The sequence below is a fragment of the Schistocerca serialis genome, chromosome 2 (genome assembly GCF_023864345.2).
Source record: "Schistocerca serialis cubense isolate TAMUIC-IGC-003099 chromosome 2, iqSchSeri2.2, whole genome shotgun sequence".
Classification (NCBI taxonomy): domain Eukaryota; kingdom Metazoa; phylum Arthropoda; class Insecta; order Orthoptera; family Acrididae; genus Schistocerca; species Schistocerca serialis.
The window spans coordinates 974,278,382-974,305,510 of NC_064639.1; the positions used below are offsets into that span (position 1 = coordinate 974,278,382).

Below are 27,129 nucleotides of genomic sequence, written 5' to 3' on the forward strand. Positions count from 1 at the left end.
CTTAAGTTAGTTAGGTTTAATTAGTTCTAAGTTCTAGGCGACTGATGACCTCAGAAGTTAAGTCGGATAGTGCTCAGAGCCATTTTAACCATTTTTTTGTTATCTGCTTGCATATCTTTTACGGCCTTTCCTGTTTCATAATAAGTTTTGTGCATGCCCCAAGTCTGGCTGCCCCTCCAAGGACAAGTGTTTCAAGTAATTAATCATTTACCATGATTTAGCTTCACATAGCTTTGTGTCTATGTATCTTGTGCAAAAGTACATGATTCTGCACGTCCAAGTCGTAATCTTTGTATGTAGAAATCCTTATAATTTTTGTTACTTGCCAGAACCATTGTACTTTTGAAGCATTTCTTGCCCATTTTTGTTTTTTGTGAACAACAGTCCACAGGAAAAAATAAGTTTGTATTAGTACTGTTGCCAGAAATGTATTAGTGTGGATTGTGATTTCAGAAACAATTACATGCGACATCATATTAGTGCAATATTCATTTTTTGTTCTGCAGCGACCTGATCTTAAATTGGTGTTGATGAGTGCAACATTGAATGCCGAGTCATTTTCTCGGTACTTCGACAACTGTCCTCTCATAAACATCCCGGGATTCACTTATCCTGTTCAGGAACTTTACCTGGAAGATGTGCTGCAGATTACTGAGTAAGACATTGTAGCTTTTTCTTCTTTTCCTGTTTCGTTTTAGTTTCGGTTATACTGACGTTAACCACAGGTTGGAGTTAAGGTTTTACAATAGCTGGAAAACTTTTGCAGGTTCACTATGCCAATATGTAATGAATCAGAAAGATGCTATTTCAGGTGTATCGCAACAGCGAGAAAGAGGCATAAGAGGGAAGAATATGAGAACTGGATAGCACCATATATCAGGTCAGAATTTACAAATTTTAAACAGTACATAATTTGTTTTATTGAAATATCTTACATTTTAAAGAGTCCCACTTATTTTGTAAAGCAGATTGATGTTGAAGTGTGTAATAATTACATGTTTCATTGCTATGTAAGTTTTACATTGGTTCTCCTATTATGCTGTTACTCAGTTTTTTTGTGTCACCCCAGCCTCTCAGATGGCTGTAACAGTTAATGGCTGGAATTGATTGATAACAATTTTCAGTGTGGTAAAATTACAAGGAGACAGAATTGCAGACCACTACTTATCTTCAGGAAGAACAATACTAAGTACTGGTAAGCTGGGGTGAATCCAGTCAAACACAGGAGCTTTTTTTAAAGGGTCTGTTTACTTCAGCAATGTCAGAATACAAATTTGAAGTGTTAACTGTACAGCCTGATTCATGTTTTAATTTATTGTTAATTCATAATTGCCCTTACTGTAATTGTTGATTACCTTCACCTCACAACGTGGGGTGAATGTGACCAATAGTTTATTTTGTATGCAAAATAAATGAATGCACTATTTCCAGTATAGTGGATCCAGCTATTTGAATTAAAAAAAAAAAGTATTAGTGTACTTTCAACATCATATTACATTTTATATCCCAAACATTTTTCATAGGTGCATTACATTCCAACAAAACTGCTGTAAAAACACTCACAGTCAAGAAAGTTGAGGAACAAATTTCAATTCCAGTAGTTCTATGACACTATCAACATGAAAGATTTTCACTCTATATTATAATCACCTATCCCTTCAAATACATTTTTACCTCACCACCTTTGTTCTGACTCAACATTTTTAATAATCTCAGTTGCTTCCACAGTTTCCAGAAAGGCACAGTAAACAGTAATAACAAGAACATTCTTTCTTAGAAATGATTAGATTAGATTTACTTTCATTCCAATTGATCCATAGTGAGGAGGTCCTCCAGGATGTGGAACATGTCGGAAAAACAGTAATACATGACAAATATTTACAACTGAAACAAATAAGCTAATGTACGTTCCACGGGTCCCAAGTGGAATGATGATCATTTTTTTAATGAACACTATATGAAAGAATAATTTTACAAACACTACTGCACTGAATTTAAAATTTAAAAAAAGTTTTTTTTTTTTATGAGGTAATAAACATGTAATAGAACTACTACAATACTTATTTACAATGAACATATTACTGCACTGAAATGTTGCAGAAGCTAGATTGTACTTACACACACACACACACACACACACACACACACACACACACACACACACTTATTTACAATGAACACATTACTGCACTGAAATGATGCAGAATATATATCTCAAACAATGGAAAATCCAGATGGAATGTAACAATCTGAGGAATCCTTCCTAAAAACCCAGAATCCTAAACCCCTCACCTGATTCAGATTCATTAATGACATCTTTGCTATCTGGATTGAAGGTGAGGACACCTTATGCACATTCCAGAACCTCAACAACTTCTCCCCCATTTGCTTCACCTGGTCCTACGCAACCCAACAAGCCACCTTCCTAGATGTTGACCTCCACCTCGGAGATGGCCACATCAGTACCTCCATCCATATGAAACCTACTAACCACCAGCAGTACCTCCACTTCGACAGCTGCCACCCGTTTTATACCAAGAAGGCCCTTCCGTACAGCCTAGCTACGCGTGGTCATCGCATCTGCAGTGACGAGCAGTCCCTCTCTAAATATACCGAGGGTCTCACTGAAGCCTTCACTGATCGTAATTATCCTCCCATCCTAGTACAAAAACAAATTTCCCGTGACTTATCTTTCCAGTCACCCACCACCTCCCAAAGTCCCACAGTCCAGTGACAGAGGAGCATTCCCCTCGTAACTCAGTACCATCTGGGACTGGAGCAACTGAATTACATTCTCCGCCAGGGTTTCGATTACCTCTCGTTGTGCCCTGAAATGAAAAATGCCCTACCCACTATCCTTCCCACCCCTCCTACCGTGGTATTCTGCCATCCACCGAACCTACACAATATACTCGTCCATCCTTATGCTACCCCTGCTCCCAATCCCTTACCTCATGGCTCATACCCCTGTAATAGACCTAGATGCAAGACCTGTCCCATACATCCTCCTACCACCACCTACTCCAGTCTGGTCACTAACATTACCTAACACATCAAAGGCAGGGCTACCTGTGAAACCAGTCATGTGATGTACAAGCTAAGCTGCAACCACTGTGCTGCATTCTATGTAGGCATGACAACTAACAAGCTGTCTGTCCGCATGAATGGCCACCAACAAACTGTGGCCAAAAAACAAGTGGACCACCCTGTAGTTGAATACCCTGCCAAACATGATACCCCTCATCTCAATGATTGCTTTACAGCCTGTGCCATATGGATCCTTCCCACCAACACCAGCTTTTCTGAATTGCGCAGGTGGGAACTTTCCCTGCAATATGTCCTACATTCCCGTAACCCTCCCGGCCTCAACCTTCGTTAGTCACTGTCCTCACCCATCCAGCCCCCTCCCTGTTCCCATTCCAGCACTACACAGCCGTCATTTCACCGCCACACCCAGTATTTTAATTTCTTTTATTTTTATTTTTATTTCTCTCCTTTCCGCTACTTACCCCCTCCCCCTCCGCACCTTCTCACCTACCCTCCATCTAAACTGCAACACTTCACTGTCCACCACTCCCACCATACTATCCCTCCCCCTCCCCACCCCAGCCTCCTCCTTACCCCCACCCAGTCGCAACTCCCATCATGCACTAGTGCTGATGCTCACAGTGTAGTTTCAGCTCTCTGAGACTGCAGGTGTGTGTGCAAGTTGCGCTTGCGCGCGCGCGCGCGCGCGCGCGCGTGTGTGTGTGTGTGTGTGTGTGTGTGTGTGTGTGTGTGTGTGTGTCTACTGCTGACAAAGGCCTTAATTGTGTGAATCTTTTTATTGTGCCTATCGTGGCTCAGCATCTCCCATATTGCACACAAATCAATTGGTCCTACTGAGAAATTCATCAATAGAGTAGAAGGAATTGGCCTCCAATAAATCCTTTAGGCTTCTCTTAAACTGGATTTCATTGGTTGTTAAGTTTTTTATGGCTGCTGGCGAGTTATTGAAAATGTGTGTTCCTGAATAATGCACACCTTTTTGTACAAGAGTAAGTGACTTTAAATCCCTGTGAACATTATTCGTATTTTTAGTATTGATTCCATGAATTGAGCTGTCGGTTTGAAAAAGTGATATATTTTTAATGACAAATTTAATTAAGGAATAAATGTATTGGGTAAGCAGTAGTTAGTATCCCTAGTTCCCTAAACAGGCTTCTACAGGATGTTCTAGAGTTCACACCGCCAGGTGACTACAGGCCGATCAGCATACTACCTGCAATATCTAAAGCCCTAGAATACATCGTCCATGAACAGCTGACGGATTACCTCAAAACTCATAACATCCATGACAAATATCAGTCAGGCTTTCGAAAGCACCATAGTACAGCAACTCCATTAATCAAAGTAACTGATGACATTTAACATGCTATGGACAGACATGAAGCTACCATCCTAACACTGCTTGACTTTAGCAAGGCTTTTGATACAGTTGACTTTGATATATTACTAATTAAAATGAAACAGCTGAATTTCTCAAACAGCGCAATACATTGGTTCGACAGCTACCTCAAAAACAGAAGTCAACAAGTCATTTGTGGGTCGGAAAAGTCATCATGGAAAAACGTGCGCTCTGGAGTTCCCCAAGGCTCCGTCCTTGGTCCATTACTCTTCTCACTGTACATTAATGATATTTCTTCAGTGATTCACTCCTGCAACTACCATCTATATGCCGACGACATCCAACTGTACGTAAGTACAAGCCCCAAGAACATTGCTGACTCAGTAGCGAGTATGAACGCAGGTCTTTGCTCTGTTTCTCAATGGGCACAGAACCTAGGTCTGAAACTAAACCCCAAGAAATCCCAGGTCATACTTATATCTCATCCAAAGTTAATCAGCCGGTACTTTCGCGAAACAGTCCCTCAAATACTCCTCAATGGTACCCAACTACCATACCAGAAAACAGTAAAAGACCTTGGAATAATCTTGGATGAGCACCTAAACTGGGAAGAACAAACAGCCACAGCTTGCCGGAAATCGCTCTCCTCCCTACATGCAATTCAAAAATTTAGAAAACTATTTCCAACCCTTGTTAAACAAAAATTAGTCCAAACACTAGTCTTGCCTAATCTTTACTACTGTGATGTAGTTCAACACGGTACAAATAGAGAAAATTCGAGATGCCTCGAGCTAGTGATGAATGCTTGCGTTAGATACGTGTGCAATATACGATTGTATGATCATATCAGTCCTTCATACTCCCAGCTAGGTTGGATACGCCCACATAAGGCACGCGATCTCCACACGATGTGCTTACTTCATCGATTTCTTATCCGCTGGTACCCGCAATACTTATCTTCTCACATTAAACACCTATCATCACTCCACACCGCAATACCAGATCGAATACGTCTAGCATCTTGGCTGTACCTTTACATAACACAAAATCTTTCTCCGTGTCATTCTCCATCTCAGCCATACGACTATGGAACGCACTCCCCTGTGATCTGCGTCTTATCCAGAACCACTCAACATTCAAGAGGGAACTCAAAACTTACATATTTGGGGCGGTATAGCCACCATTGTTGTGCCCCTCTCATCTCTTTCTTTCTCCTCTCCATCATAGCTTCGAACTTTACCATTCTATTTCTCTTCCTCTAACCTATCTACCTCTTCTATATCTCTTTCACCCCATTCTATCGTCTTATGTCTCTGCTCGATGAGAATAACTCACAAGCTGCAAGAACATAATGAGAAAATTCCCAACTAGCAATAGGACTGACATTCATAAAAGAAAAATATGTTTACTTTCATATACATAGTCATTACTATTATTATTATTACTATTATTATTATTATTATTATTATTATTATTCTTGATTGTTATAATTATTTTTTGATTGTTATAATTATCATTGTACTACTGTTGTAATCTCTATTTACTTTTCTTTAACATTAATACTGTAGAACACGTTATATGTCCTTAATGTTCTGTAGAAACTTAATGTTCAATCTGAGTATGCCTGGTTAGGTGTAAGAGAGGGCCTGAAGGCCCTAATCTTGCCAGGTAAAATAAATGCATAAATAAATAAATAAATAACTCTTACTGCACGTTTTTGTGCCCAGAAAACTTTAGCTTGGCTTGATGAATTACCCCAAAAAATAATCCCATACGACATTATGGAATGAAAGTAAGCATAGTATGCCAGCTTTTTCATTTTTATATCCCCAGTGTCTGACACAATTTGCATTGAAAATAGAGATTTGTTAAGATGCTTCAGCAGTTCTGTGGTGTGCTCCTCCTAGTTGAATTTATTATCAAGCTGTAATCCCAAGAATTTAACACTGTCCATTTCTTCTATCTGTTTGTCATTTTATGTTAGGCATATACTCTTGGGACACCCCTTAGAAGTTCTGAACTGCATATAGTGTGTTTTTTCAAAGTTTAGTGACAAAGAATTGGCTGGGAGCCAGTGATTAATATCCACAAATATTTTATTAGCCGATCTTTCTGAGAGTACACTTGATTTGCTATTTATTGCAATGCTTGTATCATTGGCAAACAAAACAAACTTGGGATTTGGTAATGTTACTGATGAAAGGTCATTGATATATACAAGAAAGAGTAAGGGCCCTAAAATGGAACCTTGTGGGACCCTACATGTAATTAGTTCCCAGTTGGATGATGTCTGATAGCTTAATACATGTCTCTTGCCTAATAACACCCTTTGTTTCCTGCCAGAGATATAAGATGTGAACCATTTTGCAGCATTTCCTGTTACACCATAATATTCTAATTTACTAAAAAGGATATTGTGATTTACACAGTAAAATGCCTTTGACAGATCACAAAAATACCAGTTGCCTGCAATTTTTTGTGTAATGAATTTAGCACATTTTCACTGTAAATGTAGATAGCCTTGTCAATATCAGAACCCTTTAGAAATCTGTACTGCAGCTTTGACAGTATGTTATTTGAGATAAGATGGTAATAAAGCCGATTGTACATTACTTTTTCTAAAATTTTTGAGAATGCTGGCGAAAGTGAAATTGGGCAGAAATTTGATGCTATTTTTGTATCCCTTCTTAAACAGTGGCTTAACTTCAGCGTATTTCAACCATTCAGGAAATATTCCACTGATAAACGACTGGTTACACAGATAGCTTAATATGTTACTTAACTCAGAATCACATTCTTTAATTAACTTCGTTGATATTTCATCATACCCACTAGATGTTTTTGATTTTAAAGATGTTATGATGGAAATTATTTCTGCTGGGGTAGTGAGGGCCAAATACATATTATGGAAGTTACTTGAAATGTCTGGTCTGAGGTATTCAATAGCAGCATCTACAGAACCATTCAACCCCATCTTTTCAGTAACAGTTATAAAATGTTTGTTGAAAAGTTCTGTAACACTATACACATCTCTTAATGCTATTTGTCCGTCTTCATGTCTGGTTCTACCAGTCTCCTCCTTCACTATATCCCATATTGTCTTTATTTTGTTATCTGATATGACTATCTTTTCCTTGTAATATATTTGCTTTGATGTTTGTATTACGGTCTTTAATATTTTGCAGCATTTCTTGTAATGTGCTATAGCATCAACATCAGAACTGTTTTGGATTGACATATACAGTTTTTTTTTTTTGTTTTACAAGATACCCCTATTCCTTGAGTAATCCATGGCTTCTTTGTAGACTTTGCTCTAACCTTGGTTAGTTTTGGGGAAAAACAGTGTTCAAATAAAGTAAGCAATTTATTAGCAAAAGTGTTATATTTTCCATTCATGCCATGAGCACTCTAAACATCAGTCCAGTGAATGTCCCTGAGGAATGTCCTAAAATAATCAATTTTTGGCATTTTCTCTGAACTGTTCAGCAACTATATCATCTGAGTCTGGGGATCAGTAGAAGGAGCCAATTATTAACTTAGTTCGGCTGTTAAGTATAACCTCCACCCATACCAATTCACACGGAGTAACTACTTCGACTTCACTACAAGATAAATCACTACTGGCAGACACAAACACTCCACCACCAATTCTGCTTAATCTATCTTTCCTGAACACCATCTGAGACTTCATAAAAATTGCTGCAGAACTTATTTCAGGCTTTAGCCAGCTTTCTGTACCTATAACCCATGAAATGGGGCAGCTGTAAGATGGTGAACACCAATAACCTGACAAAAAGGTGCAAATTCTCAAGCAACAAACTGGGGGCCATAATCAGTACGGAAGTCCATCAATTAAAAAATCTTAAGACGGGGACAAAATAGTGGCTGGCACAGACATGGACGGACATCGCGCCATGTAGGGAAACTTGTAATAGCCATCCACTACGATGAGCCAAACCTGTTTTAGGAAGGGCCCACTAAAATCGACATGTAGATGCTTCCAGGGGTGCTGAAATATCGACCTGACACCTGCGGGGCCGCCTGTTGGTGAACATAGTGACTGCAAGGGGCGATAAGCTGCTTAATGTCCCCATCTATGCCCAGCCAATGCACATGCCAGTGGGCCAAAGCTTTGGTGCAAGAGGTGCCCCAATGACAGAGATGCAGAAGCAGCAGTACATTACAACGTAAGGAAATTGGAATCACAACTTGGGGAGCAGGGTCCTTTGTAGCCAACAAAAGAACCCCATCAAACACAGAAAAGCTGTTTGGAGGGAGAAGTAATTATGCAAGGCATCCGAGGCATGGTCCGGGCAATTTTCTGGCCAACCATGCTGCACAAGAGAGAGGACCACTAAGTACAGGATCCACAGTGATAGCCAATGCTATAGCAGCACTAGTGATGGAAAAGCCATCAACCCTGTTCTGGTTCTCAGTATCTAAATAGATACAAAGCAACTCATCCTGATTCAATGCTGGGTCTGGGCTGATTGAAAGGTGAGACAAGACATCGGCATTGGCATGTTGCGTTGTCAGCCGGTAATTCTATTAGTGATCTCGGGAGGGGAAGACCTCACCACTGCATACAATGTGGTGCCTTGTCAGCATGGAAGCCCACGGATTAAAAAGAACAAACCAACAGCTTGTGATCCATGATTAAATGGAACTTAGGACCAAACATGAAGATGTGAAATTTCTTGAGGGCGAACCCAATTACTAAAGCTTCCTTTTCAGTCTGAGAATACCACTGCTGAGTGGGAGTTAAAAGTCTTAGAAGCATAAGCAATGGGTCATTCAGACCCGTCCACATATATGTTCACCAGAACGCATCGAGACCATGCTGAGAGGCATTGGTAGCGAACACAAGATGCTGAACCGGTTGAAAAGTGGCCAGGTATGGGGAAGATTGAAGCTTAGATTTAAGTAAAGAAAACTAAGTCACAAGCTGGGTCCAGGAAAAGGCACATATTTATATAAAAGCATGTTCAGGGGCTGAGCAACAGTGGATGCGTTCGGTAGTATGCAACTTTACCTAGAAATACCTACAGTTTCTTAATAAAGGTTGGCCACAGCAAACCCCTCAATTGCATCAACATGGTGACAAAATGGCTTGACCCCTCTGCGAGAAACCTCAAAATGTAGGTATTCAATTGGCAGCTGAAAAAAATTGAGATTTGGCAAGGTTGTACTTGAGACATGCAGACTGCAAAACAGAAAATAACGATCGGAGTGTGGTTCGGCGGGTAAAATAAATGTTTAAGTTTGGCATTAGTATTGGTAATTGTACAGTTCGCCGTCTTTCTCACGCGAGCCTGGCAACTAATTTTGTGGTCAGCCCAAAGCGAAGGGAAACGTACTGATCTTAGTTTCCAGTCTGCACGCCAAATTCTGGTCCAGCCTACTGAAAGAAATGTTTCGATTCTCCTTCTACTAGTGGGATTAGGACTATAATTTTAAATGAAAGTATAAAGTTCTAGTTAATGCATATATTGAGTAAAGTGTCTCACATACAGTACTTTGAAATTCACTATGTACAATTGACAGAAAATCTTTCCATCATAAATAGCACAACTAGCAGTCCAGAGGCGACCTCTACAGTACGTTCCTACCAGATTCTCTTTCGTCATGACTAATAATAGTCAATTGAAAGTTTGCAATAAATGTTCAGAATTAATACTCACCATTAATGCTCACCATAAAAGATGAAATAATAGTCACCACTTGCCATGCGGATTTGTAATTCTCACAGATGGCGCACTAACAGTTACTTTGGCGAATTCTAAGTGATCCAGGATGGTGTACAGTCCTCCCGAGTTCACTATCCATTTTTACCGCAAATACGCGCTTTGTCACAGTCCAGCTCTGACGTCATCTGAGGCAGAGCGCAATCCGACATTTAACAGACGTGGATCTTACAGCGACTAAATGCGAAGTGAACCTTCCTACTGCCTCTCGGGCTGTATTTATGTAGATGCCACAGTGGACGGGCGAGGAAGCATGTGTTGCCTACTGCTTTAACACACAGCAGCAGCCTCAGAACAACCTCTTTCTCAGACACATAATCTTTAATGACATAGTTAGTAATTAAATCAGAATCTTCATAATTTTTACATGTATTCAGGTCAGTTGTTTGAAAGCACAGAAAAAGTTTCAGCACGTTTGAATAAAAAATTTGCCTTCTAGAATTTTTGTAGTGGAACTAACGGTAGATCATTAACTCTGAACCATACCTTACTAGAATTTGTATTGGCTCTTATTAATATTACAACTCTAAAATTTGGTATAGCTCTCTTATTTGGTAGGTTTTATCATCTGCCTTAACCAAAATTCTCTACTCTTAAAGTTACAGGTAATTAATCTACTACAAATGGGTATATTTTAGTTGCAAAATTGGTTTTTACTTAATTACTCAAAAACTGTAAGAGGTAGCTTTACAAGGTCTCAGTTATTATTTTTAGGGTGAACTGAAGCCTAAAGCAAATTTTGACGTTTCTAAGTCCAATATTTAGTGCCTTTCATTTTTCCTAAAAACATGGATTCTGTTCTTAATTATTGCTCTTTGGTTTTGAAACTTGCACCGCATATTTATGAGCTCTACAGGCACATTTCGACCAAATTCTGGATTTCTAGCTTTATTATTAAGTGTCACTTATTTTTTTCTTAAAACTGCATTTTTATGGAAACTACCAAGTCTAGGTACATAAAGATGTGATATTTGAAACATTATTATACTGAAATATATCTTAACAAAGTTTTAAATGTAAATTTTGACTTTTAATTTTATACTTAATTGTGGTGCAATACTTGTGCGCTACACGCAGATGCGTTAAGGTGAGGTGGGGCTACTAGCATTGAGCTGGGGTAAGTCCCAACGCACTCGCGCGCCTCTGTATCTCACACACGATACAGCACTTGCTGTGCTTCAGGGGATTTCTAAGGTGGTCTTCAATGGAGGAACGTAAAACAACGGTATTGTCAAGGTGATTGATGCAGGTGGGCACAGAGGCTGACAGCTGCTCTAAAAAAGGCTGAAAAATGGGTGCGCTAGCAATGCCAAAAGGCACATGTTGATATTGGTGTAGGCCGAAAGGTGTGTTGACAATGAGAAGGCCCCTGGTGACCTTGTCCAAGGGGAGCTGGAGGTACAATTCTGAAAATCAGTGTTGGAAAAGTTGTGGCTGCCTGATGATTTCGTGAGCAGCTTGTCAATTTGTGCAAATGGTATGTATCTTTAATTTTGACACTGAAGACACCCCAGAGACAAGCTTACCCATTGGCTTCTGAATGTTGACCAGTGGTGTAGCCCATTCACTGGAAGAAATAGACTGAATGTAACATCAAACGGTCTAATTCGGCCATGACAGTGTCGTGCAGTGTGACAGGTACCTGCCGCACCTGAAAAAAATTAGGGCAGTGGACTCTTTCATGATAATGTGGACCTGAAAACCAGTAGCACAACCAAGCCCAGGAGAAAACAGAGATGAATACTCAGAGCAGAGGGACTCCAGTTGCAAAAGATACCGAACTTGATCTGACACTGAATTTAACTCTTCAGCAATGGAGAAACCAAAAGTGTCAAATGCATCTATCCCGAACAGGTCTGTGGTACAGGAATGATCCACAGCAAGGAAGGTGAGGGGGCAACAACAGATCTGCAAGAGACAGGAATGGAGAACTGACCTAGAGTCAGAATCTTGATGCCGTGTTGGTGCACAAATACTTAGACGGGTCTGAATGATCCATTGCTTACGCTTCTAAGACTTTAACTCCCACTCAGCAGTGGTATTCCCAGACTGGACATGAGGCTTTAGTGATTGTGTTAGCCCTCAAGAAATTTCACATCTTCATGTGTGGTTCTAAGTTCCATTTAATCACAGATCACAAGCTGTTGGTTGTTCTTTTTTAATCCTTCGGCTTCCTTGCTGACAAGGCACCGCATCATACGCAGTGGTGACCTCACTTCCTATCATAAGATCAGTAACAGAATTACTAGCTAACGACATAACATGCCAATGCCAATGTCTTGTCTCGCCTTCCGATCAGCCCAGACCCAGCATTCAATCAGGATGAGTTGCTTTGTATCAATTTAGATACTGAAAATCAGAACAGGGTTGACGGCTCTTCCATCACTAGTGCCGCGATAGCATTGGTTGTCCCTGTGGATCCTGTACTTAGTGGTCCTCTCTCTTGTACAGTTATGGTTGGGCAGAAAATTTATTGTACTGTGCCTCAGATGCCTTGCATAATTACTTCTCCCTCCAGACTGCCTTTCTCTGTTTGATGGGCTTCTTTTGTTGGCTACGAAGGACACTGCGCCCCGAGTTGTGCTTCCCATTTCCTTACGCTGTGATGTACTGCTGCTTCTGCATCTCTGTCATTGGGGCACCTCTTGCACCAAAGCTTTGGTCCACCGGCATGTGTATTGGCCAGGCGTAGATGGGAACATTAAGCAGCTTATTGCCGCTTGCATTCATTATTTTCAGCAACAGTCGGCCCCGCAGGTGTCTGGTCAATGTTGCAGCACCTGTGGAAGTGTCTATATGTCAATTTTGTGGAGCCCTTACTAAATCAGTATTGGCTCATTTTACCGGACACATATTCCAAGTTTCCCCATGTGGCACGTTGTCCGTCCATATCCGCGGTGGCCGCTACTTCAGCCCTGTCTTAAGATTTTTTGCAATTGAGGTTCCTTATACCATGGTCACTGATAATGGCCCTCAGTTTGTTTCTTGAGAATTTGCATCTTATTGTAGCTAACAAACTTCCATGAAACCTGTGTGAGGGGAGGGGAGCCCAAGTCAACATATGTTTGTGCATTTACTGAAGCCACTGCAGCTCCTGTGTCCACTTGCATTTTTAGCAGTTTATTAAACATGTACAAGTCGTTAAACAATTTGTGTGGGCAAACAGTCCTGTTTATGTCCATTGGTACTACTGTGTCCCCCAAGTTTGGAGAAGAGTTACACAGCGATGCAATGTGGCCATGCAAACAGCCCAGTGCTTAGGGCACGCAGCACACTCATGTTGGTCAAAGCAGTATGGGCAAGACAGAAGGGTGCCATGCAGTCACTGTTGTGACACAGCCTGTTGAATTGAAGATTGTACTACTGCAAATTCCCCGACATCTTGAACATTGCAGTGTGCCTAATGGGGGTTGACTGAGCAACTTCTCATACCCCCCCCCCTCCTCCTCCCCCCCCCCCCCTACACACACAAACACAACACACACACACACACACACACACACACACACACACACACACACACACAGCAAACTGATTGCCTGTGGCCTGTGACACTTCAAAGGACTGTGCTATATTGAGCACAGCCATAAGCATCGGATTATCACACTGAAGTGCTTTTCCATGGACTTAACCTATCCGAGACCATATGAATAATATCATTATGCACAATGTGATCAGCGTAGGATTTGTAATGGGCACTAGTGATAAATTTTCAACAGTGGCGCATCCTGTGTAATTCTTTGTGAGGTTGGTTTGGGCATTTTTGACAATGGTAAAATTCCACACGTCACAGTGATGTGTTCTGTCACAACTTGCACATTTCATCAGATGATAAGCTGACCGGTTCTTGCAAAGGCACAAGTTGGCACAACAAAAGCCAGGAAAGAAAGAAGAAAACACTACTCAGGTTTGCATCCTCCCACACGAAAAACCTGGAAATGATGACATAACTGTGTCTTGTAGGAGATCCAATCTTCATCAATTCATCGTATGTTAGAAAGGGTGACGGTTGCATTGACAGGAGAGTAACCCGCCTCGAACACACAGATGATACTCGATTTATAGCGATGGAAAGTGCTTGCTGTTGTTCTGTGAAAAGTTGCCAATGGGCAGAGAGGTGTTGGAGTAATTCTTCCATTGAGATGTTTATCGGGTGACTTAGCGCTGACACTAATACACGGAGAAAATGTAACTCTCACTTGTCACCAAGTTTACTATTGCAAGAACAAACAGGAGTTGTAGAACGTAGTGCTTTATAGAGCAACATGTTATATACAATGAAGTAAGGTTGTGCACATCACTGAACACGTTGACTGGACAACAGTAATACAGAGGAGACCAAGCATTCATTTGTGGTTGCTTAAATAATACTGTTTCTTTGAAGGCTCAGTGGAGTGCACCAATTGACTGACACTTGTGGCCTTTATAAGCGGGCCTGTGAATTGTATGGATGCGTGATCTCTGAATTCACATGCTTCACAAGTGAAAGTGCACCACTGTGTGGTGGGAGGACTGCCCCTTCTGCAGCCAGTGCAATCATTACACTGATACTTGACTCAGAACTACCCACAATCATTTCAAGACATCTTGTATCTCGCTTCACTCATGTCCAGGATCATCACAAAAGTTGGTCTTGTTGTGGTTTATAATGTTGGAGGTTCTTAAGATGAACCCTCACTGTTTCTCGGGTAACTGGTGCCCCGGCCTTCTTAACATTGTCACTTACTGTATTTTTTAGTTCCTTATTTCTTTTAGAAGATGTTTTACCCACTCATGACTATATCTGTAACCACGAAATAATTTTTCATTGTGCCCTGTTCGATGAAGAGATGCCTGTATAATGTCCCTAACTTTACTCCTCAGAGGAAACCCCCATTTCACACAACACAATTTTCCTTCAGCTACAGTTTTTTCCTCACTGTTGGTTAAAAGTGGTTGTCCATCTATTTTACATTAATGTCTGTTCTTGAGTTTATCATGTAATGTTGTATAAGGAACAGCATACTGTTCTGTGTAGCATTGTGAATGCTTAATTTTCCTCATTTGACAGCCTTCACAGCATTTAGAAGAAATTCTGGGCTATAGTTGGATTCCTGGATTAGTTTTAGAACATTCTTGTATACTCTCATAATCGGATTCGTCTTACAAAAAGGAAATTTTGTAATTAGGTGCATGTAGTGTCTAAGCAGTATTAACAATGAACAAAACCAGTAATACATGGGATGTTCATATGCAAGTAAAAGTTTTGCAATTTTGCACACCAAAAGAATCTGAAGCCAGCAGAAGTTTTTGTACTGATGTGCTTACTTCACGAGTGCAGCACATAAGTTACACAATTACTGCCAATGCCATTTGTTGGTACCAGGCCCTCCAATATGCCATTAATATAGACAGATCAGTCAAGAATTCATAGCAATGGTCAGCTGTGGTGCCCTTGTTAAAATGCTGTTCTCATATATCCAAATGTGGAGAAGTAGGTAAGTTATCGGATTCACACCACCTGATCAGATTCATCTCATTTCGAGGTATTGTCTATTGACACACATAAAAGTGGAAGCAACTATTCATTCTCCTGAAATTTCAGGTGAACTGCCATATGCCAGTAACGTGCTACCATGACATTTCAGTGCAGTCTTCTGTCCGTATTCCGGTATATACTTGGGAAAGTACATTGATCTCTGCTGCTGGAACATACCAGCATATGCTTTGTGTACCAGCTGCCATTGGGCACATGTTACTAGAGCAAATATCCATCTGCTACAAGTGTGTGCACTGCTGGGACCGTCCTCTTCAATATCGGATTGATCATCTCATCACGGTAAAATTTCAGAACGATACCGATTATGCAGAACAAGAAGTTTTTCTGTAACAGGGTACCATGCATTATCTAACTGGAAACAGTCATGTTTCCACTGATTCATTGATAAGAGTTCCAAAAGTTTGAAGTGTGGGCCACAACTTTTGTTTCATGAGATGAGTTTGGCATTGGTGTTCCATGATACTCTCCTGAACAGTGCATGATCTTTGCCATATATATGATTTACCACACACACACACACACACACACACACACACACACACACACACACGGAATGTTATAAACATTTGCCTTGCGCAGCTCTAAGTCATCTCTGGCTGATCCCAGAAGCACAGAGATTTTTGATGGAGAACGAAAGATGACTTTAATTAAGTTTTCTTAATTCCCTGCTTATTTTTGCAGAAACCTTTTGCGTATGTGACAGGTAGGCTGTCGTCTTGGAGGCCTCATCCTCTTCCTTGTTGTGTCGCTTGTAAGTATGTAGTGCTCTCTGTGTCTGCTGAGATGAATGTCTATTTTCCATGTACACAGTTTGGAGGTATTCCATTTCCACTTGCGTGTTATCAGCAATCCTATACCAACTCAGATGTTGATAAACTGCAGATGTAATTGGAACACCTCCAAAATGTTTTCCTAGAAAATAGATATCCATCTCTGCTGACACAAAGTGTGCTACAAACAGACAAATGACACAACAAGAAGTAGGATGAAGCCTTGAAGACAACAAGCTACCTGCAATATACTGGAAAGGTTTCTGCGAAAATAAGGAGAGAGTTAAGAAAAGTTACATTTTGTCCTCCATCAACAATATCAATGGTAAATCCTAACAGAGGAAGTGTCGCACGTTGTTCAGGAGTGCATCATGGTAAACCAGGGGCATACTCACCTCCTCCAAGACAGCAAATCCGCTACCACAGAGCACCATCATTCAATGAAATACAATGAAACAAAAATTGTAGCCCACATTTCAAACTTTTGGAACTCGGTTATTAATGAATCAGTGGAAATAAGACTGTCTTGTGCCCTTTTAACTTAGGATGGCAGTTTACAATTAGATAAAGCATGGAATCCTGTTATAGAAAAACTCCATGGTTTGGATAATTGGTTTTGTTCTGCAATTTTACCATGTCAGGATGATGGATCTGATTTCGATGAGGACGCTCCTAGCAGCACACAGTCACGCAGCTGCGAAAGCTGGTACACCACATGTGTGCTGGTGCATTTAATTAGTGGAGCTCAGTGTACTTTCATCAGTATAAACCTGAAGATGGTCAGAAGACTCTATGCCAAAATATAATACCAGCAAGTTACTGACATGTGGCAGTGTGCTGGAAGTTTTGTTGACTGACCTATACACCAGGAAAGTTTTAAATTTCATAGCAACTATTCTAATTATTGGAAGAGTTAGTTCCTTTCTCAAGGAGGAAAGAGCCATGGGTTGGAAGGTTACGTGGACACCGTATACGTAGAGCATTATTGTTAAACTACTACATTAAATTTAGATTTCTTGTGTATTTTTCTGATCACTCTCTCAATTATACAAGGTGAATCAGAACTCCATCAACAAACTTTCAGAGATGATAGTATGGACCAAAACAGAAAAAAAAGTTTTGTGAGAAAGGGCTCTGAAATTGCATACCTGAACAGCTGTGAGAATTTTTTTTTCATCTGAAGATACTGTCAAACACATCTGTTGTATAGTAGCAAGCTGCAGCTTTTTTTTTTTTTTTTTTTTTTTTTTTTTTTTTTTTTTTTTTGGGGGGGGGGGGGGGGGGGGAGTAGCTAGTACGAACAAAAACAAGAAAATAATGTCCAGTAAACATGGGCTCAAGTGCTCATAGCCCCTTAAGATATGCACTTTAGAGCCCACTTTTACTTGACATTTTCTTCTTGTTTTGGCCCATACTCCCATCTCTGAAAGTTTGCTGGTGGCGTTATAAGAAGGATGATTTTGCTAAAAGGGAGAAAATTGCAGGAAATGAGTGCTGATAGGATAAGGAGTAATAAAGGTCATTTGGATATGTGGGTGCAAATGTGTTCCTAGGAAGGTGCACCCATTATAAAGTGGAGATAAAAGGTCTTTGACAGTTAATAGCTTCCAGTGATAGAAAATACATACGAGAACATACCAGACAAATGGGAATATTCTGTCTGTATTGGTGTGTTAGCTCTGCACTCAAAAGGGTAGTAATGTTGTCCATGATGGTAGCCTGCTCACACATTGGTTCTACTAGGCATCTTAATCACTACAGTGGGAGATAATTGCCCAATATACCAACCAGGCAAGGCTGACATGATCTTTACATACGAATGGGCAAGTGGTACAGGAGGGGTGGCAGCACAGCTGTACCAGAAAATGTATCCCTGCACCATGTTTACAATAGGGTTTCATCATTTGTGAGAGATGGGCTCGTTGACAGGAATGGGTCACCTTGATAGGCAGATGTACCTGATACATACACATGCCTTGGAGGAACAGTCTTGAACACTGAAAGAGCCCCCCCCCCCTCCCCCCCCCTTCCTACCCACCATCCGCGTCAGCACGAGGTAAGTCATACGACTGTGTGGAATGAATTTTCTCAGTGGCAACTGCCATTCCCCATATCACTTACAGCACATGCATGGCTTCATGGCTTATTATCCACAGGCTTGCTGAGGCAGCCAGAGACAGTGGTCAGATGTATGTGAGGTGAAGTGTATTTGCGTGAATGTGTACATGTATGTTGTCTTCTTCAGAAGAAGGCCTTCTGGCTGAAAGCTTACGTGTTTAGTAGACTTTTTGTTATGCCTGTCTGCGACTCAGCTTCTCCCCTATATGCTGAGTAGCAGTTTATCCTTTTCATAGTATTTTCATTATTCCATACTGGATTTTCCGTTGTTTGATTTTAACAGAAAATCATCTATATAATGTAGAGTGTGAAGTTTTACAGTCTGTTAAAAAAAGCAGATAGATGACCCCATTGGAAATACTGAAAATCAATAAATACGTGGCACAGAATGCCAGCTAATTATTAAATGACAAAACCCAATTTTCATTTGCTCCCTCTGTTAAATTAGGTTTTAGTTATACAGACATTAGATTACAATTATAGATTCAGATTTATTTTTCATTCGTAGTTAAATGTAACTGTTTCTGCATTACATAAAAATTTAATGCTTTCCTTTGTATACTTTCTGCATGCTATTGTTTTTGTATATTCTGTATGAATAGTATCTGTGTAAGTAGCATGTCATTTTATCTGTGGTTGTGATATTCAGTTGTCTCCTAACAATGGCCTAAGAGCCCAAAAGCCAGTTCACGATTAAATAAATATTATTTTGCAGAGCATTAGGAAAATGTTCCCTATCTAATATTATCAAGTTCTTCCAACCACCAACAGAAAATTCTGTTAAAATCAGTCCTTGCACTTCTTTGGCTTAGCAACGATTTGTATACCTATTGGAAGAACAGTCATACTGTAGATAGCCTACAGAACAGGGTCTAAAATTTAAATATTACACCCTTCCTGCAGCCCTGGGAAACTGAGCAGATTGGTTGTTTCTTTTGCATTAAGTAAGGTCTAGAGTCAACCTTAGGATGCTTATAAAAGTACCAAGTGTTTATGGGCAGTTTCTGAGAAAACACCATGTGTTTTGCATATGAAAAGTACCAGTTGTGGGGATGGCCAGTTCTACAATTTTTCCCATGGCAGATCATCAAAATGTTTGCTGTATGTTCTTAAGATGATATTCGTGGGGAACTCCTGAACATTTTGTTAATATCATTATCCATTATGATAATATAATAATTCCAATCCCAAAGAAAGCAGGTGTTGACAGATGTGAAAATTACCGAACTATCAGTTTAATAAGTCACAGCTGCAAAATACTAACGCAAATACTTAACAGACGAATGGAAAAACTGGTAGAAGCCGACCTCGGGGAAGATCAGTTTGGATTCCATAGAAATGTTGGAACACATGAGGCAATACTGACCCTACTACGTATTTTAGAAAATATATAAAGGAAAGGCAAACCTACATTTCTAGCATTTGTAGACTTAGTGAAAGCTTTTGACTATGTTGACTGGAATACTCTCTTTCAAATTCTGAAGGTGGCAGGGGTAAAATACAGGGAGCGAAAGGCTATTTACAATTTGTATAGAAAGCAGATGGCAGTTATAAGAGTCGAGGGGCATGAAAGGGAATCAGTGGTTGGGAAGGGAGTAAGACAGGGTTGTAGCCTCTCCCCGATGCTATTCAATCTGTATATTGAGCAAGCAGTAAAGGAAACAAAAGAAAAACTCAGAGTAGGTATTAAAATCCATGGAGAAGAAATAAAAACTTTGAGGTTCGTCGATGACATTGTAATTCTGTCAGAGACAGCAAAGGACTTGGAAGAGCAGTTGAACAGAATGGACAGTGTCTTGAAAGGAGGATATAAGATGAACATCAACAAAAGCAAAACGAGGATAATGGAATGTTGTCAAATTAAGTCGGGTGATGCTGAGGGAATTAGATTAGGAAATGAGACACTTAAAGTAGTAAAGGAGTTCTGCTATTTGGGGAGCAAAATAATTGATGATGGTCAAAGTAGAGAAGATATAAAATGTAGACTGAGAATGGCAAGGAAAGCATTTCTGAAGAAGAGAAATTTGTTAACATCAAGTATAGATTTAAATGTCAGGAAATTGTTTCTGAAAGTATTTGTATGGAGTGTAGCCATGTATGGAAGTGAAACATGCGACGATAAATAGTTTAGACAAGAAGAGAATAGAAGCTTTCGAAATGTGATGCTACAGAAGAATGCTGAAGATTAGATAGGTAGATCACATAACTAATGAGGAGGTATTGAACAGAATTGGGGAGAAGAGGAGTTTGTTGGGGAGAAGAGGAGTTTGTGGCACAACTTGACCAGAAGAAGGGATCGCTTGGTAGGACATGTTCTGAGTCATCAAGGGATCATCAATTTAGTACTGGAGGGCAGCGTGGAGGGTAAAAATCTTAGAGGGAGACCAAGAGATGAATACACTAAGCAGATTCAGAAGGATGTGCTGCAGTAGGTACTGGGAGATGATGAAGCTTGCACAGGATAGAGTAGCATGGAGAGCTGCATCAAACCAGTCTCAGGACTGAAGACCACAACAACAAACAACTTTGATGTGTTATCACTGTATAACGGGCACTTCACGCCTATAGAGATACATCCAAAATAGTACTGCAGTGACAAAAAATGGGTAAAAAGGGTGTTAACATACCTGAAAAGAACTTAAAGTGACCACCAAAAATTATGTAAAACTGAAAGGACTGTGAATTCAGTAAAATATATCTAATAACTGTTTTATTCTTTTAAATTACAAATCATAAGCGGGATGGTTTCGAAGAGCTGATGTTTTTGAGGAAAGTATCCAGGAAAAAATGTAAATGAAACGGTTTTGTGTTAACCTTATATTACGTGTACTTATTTGTTTCTTGTATGTGTCAAATTATAAAAATTTTGAAGTTCATAAATAAACTATCAAAACTTTATTGACCTATAGATTTTGTTTTCTATAAGCCGCATGCCCTTTTGTAGCAGGAAAAAGAAGGTAACTAATGAAATAATGCTCCCGTCAGAGCACAAAAAAGATGAATATCTTCATCTTTAAAAGTCCATGATAGATAAGTGGGGAACCAGCTGCCTCAAACCTCATTCCATCTTCCACACCATAAATTTTGCCATGTGAACATATCCGCACTTTTTTGTGCTGAAAGAGAGTAGCAGAGAAACAGCGGTAGTGAAAGAGAGAGGAAGCAGTGCCATTGGGAGAGAAAGGGAGGGAAAACAATGATGGTGGGAGGGGGAAAGTGGCAGCAAAAGAGTAAGAGAGATAGATAGATAGATGGAGATAGTAGCAGCGGGAGCAAAAGAAAGAGCAGCCAGACTGGTGAACTTTAACGCGTAGGTGTAGTGGATGATGCATTTTAGACTGAAATTTTAAACACACTGGTATAAGGGAAAAAGTAGAATTTTTGAGATATCAAGGTTTGGGGGAGCCAGTGGAGTGGGACGGAAAGACAAAATGAGACAGTGTAAGTGAGAGAGGAGACATTGGCAGTGGGATATACACCAAATCGATGGGCGAAAAAGGAGACAATGAGAGAGACACAGGCTTAACTACAAAGAGAGACTGGGTAAAATGATTCACAATATTCTGTGTTAAAAGAGCCCGAATATCTTCGCACACCAAAATTTTTGGTGATAATGGTGGAATGAGGATTGAGGCAGCTGCTTTACCAGAGTTGTTTAAAGAGAAATGCATTCACCCTTTTTGTGCTCTGACAGCAGCATTTTTCCACTGGTGTGTGTGTGTGTGTGTGTGTGTGTGTGTGTGTGTGTGTGTGTGTGTGTTTAAAAGATTCTGATAAAGCAGCTGCCTCAATCCTCATTCCACCTTTATCACCAAAAATTTTGGTGTGCAAACATATTCGGGCGTGGCGAATTGGTAGCCATGACCGACCATCAGGAGAAATGTCTGTACAGTACGTTCTCCAATTTTACATTTTTCGTGATTCTGCACCATAAATTTGTAGTGCTCTGTGAAAAACCCATAAGATCAATGCTAAAAATTCCCTGATTTTATATTTCTTCCTAGTAAGGTTTACCTTGATACTGAGTTCTTACTCGATGTCTTGCTTGAATTCCATTTTCTTCCTATTGACATGTCATGTGTGGAACAAGTAATAAGCAGCAGAAAAGACTGACTGTTTGCACCACGGGTGGTGGTGGAGTTAAGGGAATATTTTAGGCCTTTGTGGAGAGGGGAGACATGAGAGAGGAAATGCTGACATAATCCACAATCAGAATTGCCAACACAACTTGAAACATTTAGCTTCACTGCGCAATTATGATACGACTGCTAGATTGCAGCAATAATTGAAAAACAAGACAGTCAGCGTAAAGGTTCCGGGCCGAACCAATATATTACGAATGGGCCCAGCCACCACCTTTTCTTGTGCCGCTTATAACTCAGTCTCATAGTTTTACATGTATTTACGATGCACTGTATTCAGCAACAATAGCAATCATCAACCTTTTAAATTCAAACACTGAGTCCTGAAGAACGTGCTCGATCATAGTCAAGGAAACGTTGCCCATTTCTGGGTGGTGAACTGTTATTGGCTGGCGACTTCTTATGTCACCCTAAAGCCAATGCAGCACCACACCACACTAACACATGTAAAATGAGCTCACTTACTGGATGTGTGGAGAGGGGATGTGGCCCTTCAGTGATGGGAGTGCAGATGGGAGTGAAAGCATTTTGTGAAGTGCTGAAAACATAATTTTTGCGCAGATGGCTATGACAGAGACGTCACATGGAAATAGACCAAGGATTTTGCGACAGTGCATTTTAAAGACTTTTTTGTACAAATCTGACACAATACAATTGCAACAACAATGTATACTACTCGCATATAAACGTTGCACTGCACACGCCACATATTGTAGATTCTGGCAACAGTAATAGAGGGCATGAAGCGAAACTGTAGCAACCGAGCTTTCTTTCAAGTTTATGTTTTACACAGTATGCAGATATTCACTGAGTCGACTGCCAATGAGCGTTTGATGTCAGCTGGGGAAGTAAACTCATTTTTTCACGTCTCTGTCTCTCTCATCAATCCTAAAATAACACTTTAACGATGGTGAGTATATGAAATGCACCCCGTAAGAAAAGCATTAAACAATAACAGCAATGGTGACTATAAAGTTTGTTATTAAGTAGATGTCCACGTTTATGCTTATGGCTTAACCACTTAGCTGCTGTGATGTTTTTGGTTTAATTCAACATGTTCATCAATTTTTGCTTTTTTGTGTAATCACAGAGGATGAGCTCTCAAAAACGCATGTTTCGAATGCATAATTTGTGGTTGTAGCATATCAGAAAATAACTCAGTTACCTTGTACCCAGACACCAATTTCAATTTTTTGATGAGGTTTTATTTGCTGTTACACATCTGTGATTTTTTGAGAACTGATGAAATTCATTACCACAAAATACTGTGTAAACATTTTATTGTACATTTAATTTCCTTCACTTAGACAGATCTTATACAGAGTATTGGTGGGGATTGCAATTTTTAATAATATATGCAGATTACAAGTTTTCGCTTGTATTATGGGGAGTTTTAATGTTTTCCTCAATTTTGCATTTTCCTCAATTTTGCTTTCTTTAAGTCTGGTCTGGATTTCACTGTACTGCTAATGGACATGTATAAAGGTACATGGACAACCCTAGTTTTCAGAACTAAAAGAAAGGGCAGATCAGTTGGACCTGTGGTATGTCTAATTATATTTTTTCCTTTACGGTACTCACTGAGTGTGAACCCCATTTGTAATTAAATCTTTTGGACATGTGCCTGGAATTAGGATGCACCTTGTAGAACAAATGCATGGTGCAGTCATACCTATTCTTATTTGTAGGAACACACAATGTAAAAGGCACAAAAGCGTTTTGTAAAGGGATTCAGTAATGGCTATAATGAAAAGACTTAGACATTGGAATTGACCTTTTCATATTAAATGAAAAAATTGCTCTCACATTGTAAAAGTGTTCATCTTTATACAAAAGCTGCTATCCATAACTGACTTCACCACACAGTACTACAAAAAGACCATTTGATATTTATAATCGTGGGTAACCATGCAGGCACACACATACTTTAGTGCAGACTCCATGAACTCGCAGTGCTCTGCTGAGAGAAAAAGGTAGACGAGTGTTGAAAATATTGGCAGCAATAAAAAACTGAGTCTGCATCTCTTTACTTGTGAGCGCTACTAGATATAGTTTATTCATATCAGTGTTCAGGTCAGAACGGATACTAAAGACCCCAGAATGAGACAGCCTCCTCACCTGTTACATATTTGTTTAGTATTCACGAGAGGCACAAATTTTACAGTGAAACGTGTGAGCAGTATTTCAACCATCCTGTCCATTTCATCCCTCCCCAAATGACTGAATTGAAAGCAAATTTGTGTGTGGTGTTATTCTCAGTGACTAGTTGTTACAATATGTTGCAGTATCTGCATCTGTCCTCCCCTCCCTTCCCCTCCTCCTCCCCTCCCCCTCTCTTGCCTGTCCCCTCCCCTCCCCCTCTCTTGCCTGTCCCCTCCTCTCCCCCTCTCTTGCTAGTCCCCTCCCCTCCTCCTCTTGCCCCTCCCCCCTCTTGCCCCTCCCCTCCCCCTCTCTTGCCTGTCCCCTCCCCTCCTCCTCTCTTGCTAGTCCCCTCCCCCTCTCTTGCTAGTCCCCTCCCCCCTCTTGCCCCTCCCCTCCCCCTCTTGCCCCTCCCCTCCCCCTCCCTTGCCCCTCCCCTCCCCCTGCCCTACCTCTCACCCCCTCTTCTCCACTCCCTCCCATCCTCTTCTTTTCCCCTCTCGAGCCCATATTCTCCCCTCCCTCCCATCCTCTTCTTGTCCTCTCTTGAGCCCATATTCTCCCCTCCACAGCCCCTCTTCTTCCCTCCCCTCCCCAAATCAAGAGAGTTTGAACTTGATGTACTGTCTATAATATCCATCTCTAGATGATGACAGACCCACAACCTCTGCATGTATTCCAGACAGACAAGAGACTGTGTGTCTATCAGAGTCCATCAAGACAATAATATTTGGTATAAATACATTTCAGCATCATTTATTCTCTAACGAGCATTTCTTTGATGTCATGAGATCATATTCTCTCAATGTCCTTGATCTGCAGCACGACAGAGCAGATGACTCCAGAAGCATCCATTCAGTTTACCTTAACTCATGAACAACTTTCATCGGTCAGTGGAGGGCAGGGAAGTGGTATTTCTCATTCCCAGGATTACATGTCGACTGCAGATTGGTTTTCAGAGATGTGAGTGGCTCAAAGACTTCTTAAGTAACAGAATCCAGTATGTTGTCCTGGATGGTGAATGTTCGTCAGACACAAAGGTGTCATCAGAAATGTTCCAGGGAAGTGTGATAGGACTGCTCTTATTTTCTATATATGTAAATGATTTGATGGACAAGGTGGGCAGTAATTTGTGATTGTGTGCTACAGTGTCATGTAGTGATGATTATGAAAAACAATCCTGTAATGTTAGAATACAGTAAGAATGGTATGCTGCTTGACACAGTGATGTTGATTAACACTTTCGCAGCTGCTAGGGCTGAGTGTCTTGCATGCACAACTGTCTAATGGGGACAATATCTAGTTTAATATTGGAAAGCATTATGAAATGGAACAAGCATGTAAGATCGGTAGTAAGGAAGGTGAATGGTAGGCTTCAGTTTATTGGAACAGTTTTAGAAAAGTTTAGCTCATGTAAAAAAGAGAGAGCTTATAGATCACTGGTTCAGGCCTTTCTTTACTGCTTGAATGTCTGTGATTCACACCAGGTCAGATTACAGGAAGACACAAATAATAATAATAATAATAATAATAATAATAATAATATTAAATTTAGAGGCTTGCTGCTAGATTTGTCATCAGTAAACTCCATCAAGACAAAAGTATTACACTGATGTTTCATGAACTCAAGTGCAAATCCCTGAAGGGAAGCCGACATTCTTTTCACAAAATGTTATTCCTGAAAATTTATAGAATCAGTATTTGTAGCTGCCAGCAGAAAGATTCTACTGCTGTCAACATAAATTTCGTGTACTGCACTAATCCCCCTGCACGTTGATACTGTTAGTTACAGCTGGAGACAAGGTTCCTGGTCTAGCTACACCAATTTCCCTTCTGACATTAATCTGTTAGAGGCTTGAGGTGATGACCTCTACAGTGGCAGGGTTGAGTTGAGGTGATGGTTTGTCATGAGTATGATGACCAGTGGCCACATAAGGACATCGTTATTAGCCATAAGTGTTATTAGTGAATAAACAACATTCATAGCAATGCTCTGCAGCAGTGATGCCTTCCCTCTCTCCCCCTCATGGGGTGTGTTCTGACAGCAGTGAGTGTGGTGGTGCCAATGCAACAGACAGCCAAAAGCTAGTTTCAACATCTGCAGCTGGGTAGGGTTGCTGACACCAGAGTTCGTGGAAGCGTGTGTACCATATGGGCTCGGCTCTGCAACTTAGGGAAGGAGAAGGTTGTGCTGATACATGCAGAATCTCGTCATGATTCTTGTAGTAGAAGACAGCCCTCAACCATGGTGTCTGCACCTCTGAGTGAGTGGAGGTGTGCTAATTGTGAA

At 40.4% G+C, this 27,129-nt stretch overlaps 1 protein-coding gene across 5 annotated transcripts in view; it reads left to right on the forward strand.

Annotated features, from left to right (window-relative positions):
* LOC126458379 (ATP-dependent DNA/RNA helicase DHX36) overlaps positions 1–27,129 on the forward strand; it is a 243,218-nt gene that overhangs the window by 124,813 nt on the left and 91,276 nt on the right. For 3 of the 5 annotated variants that reach the window (XM_050095356.1, XM_050095357.1, XM_050095360.1), the window contains 2 exons: positions 507–655; positions 767–880. In XM_050095356.1, the coding sequence (XP_049951313.1) occupies positions 507–655; positions 767–880 (263 nt within the window). The remainder of the gene's footprint in view (positions 1–506; positions 656–766; positions 881–27,129) is intronic. The other 2 variants (XM_050095358.1, XM_050095359.1) reach the window with 1 other exon arrangement.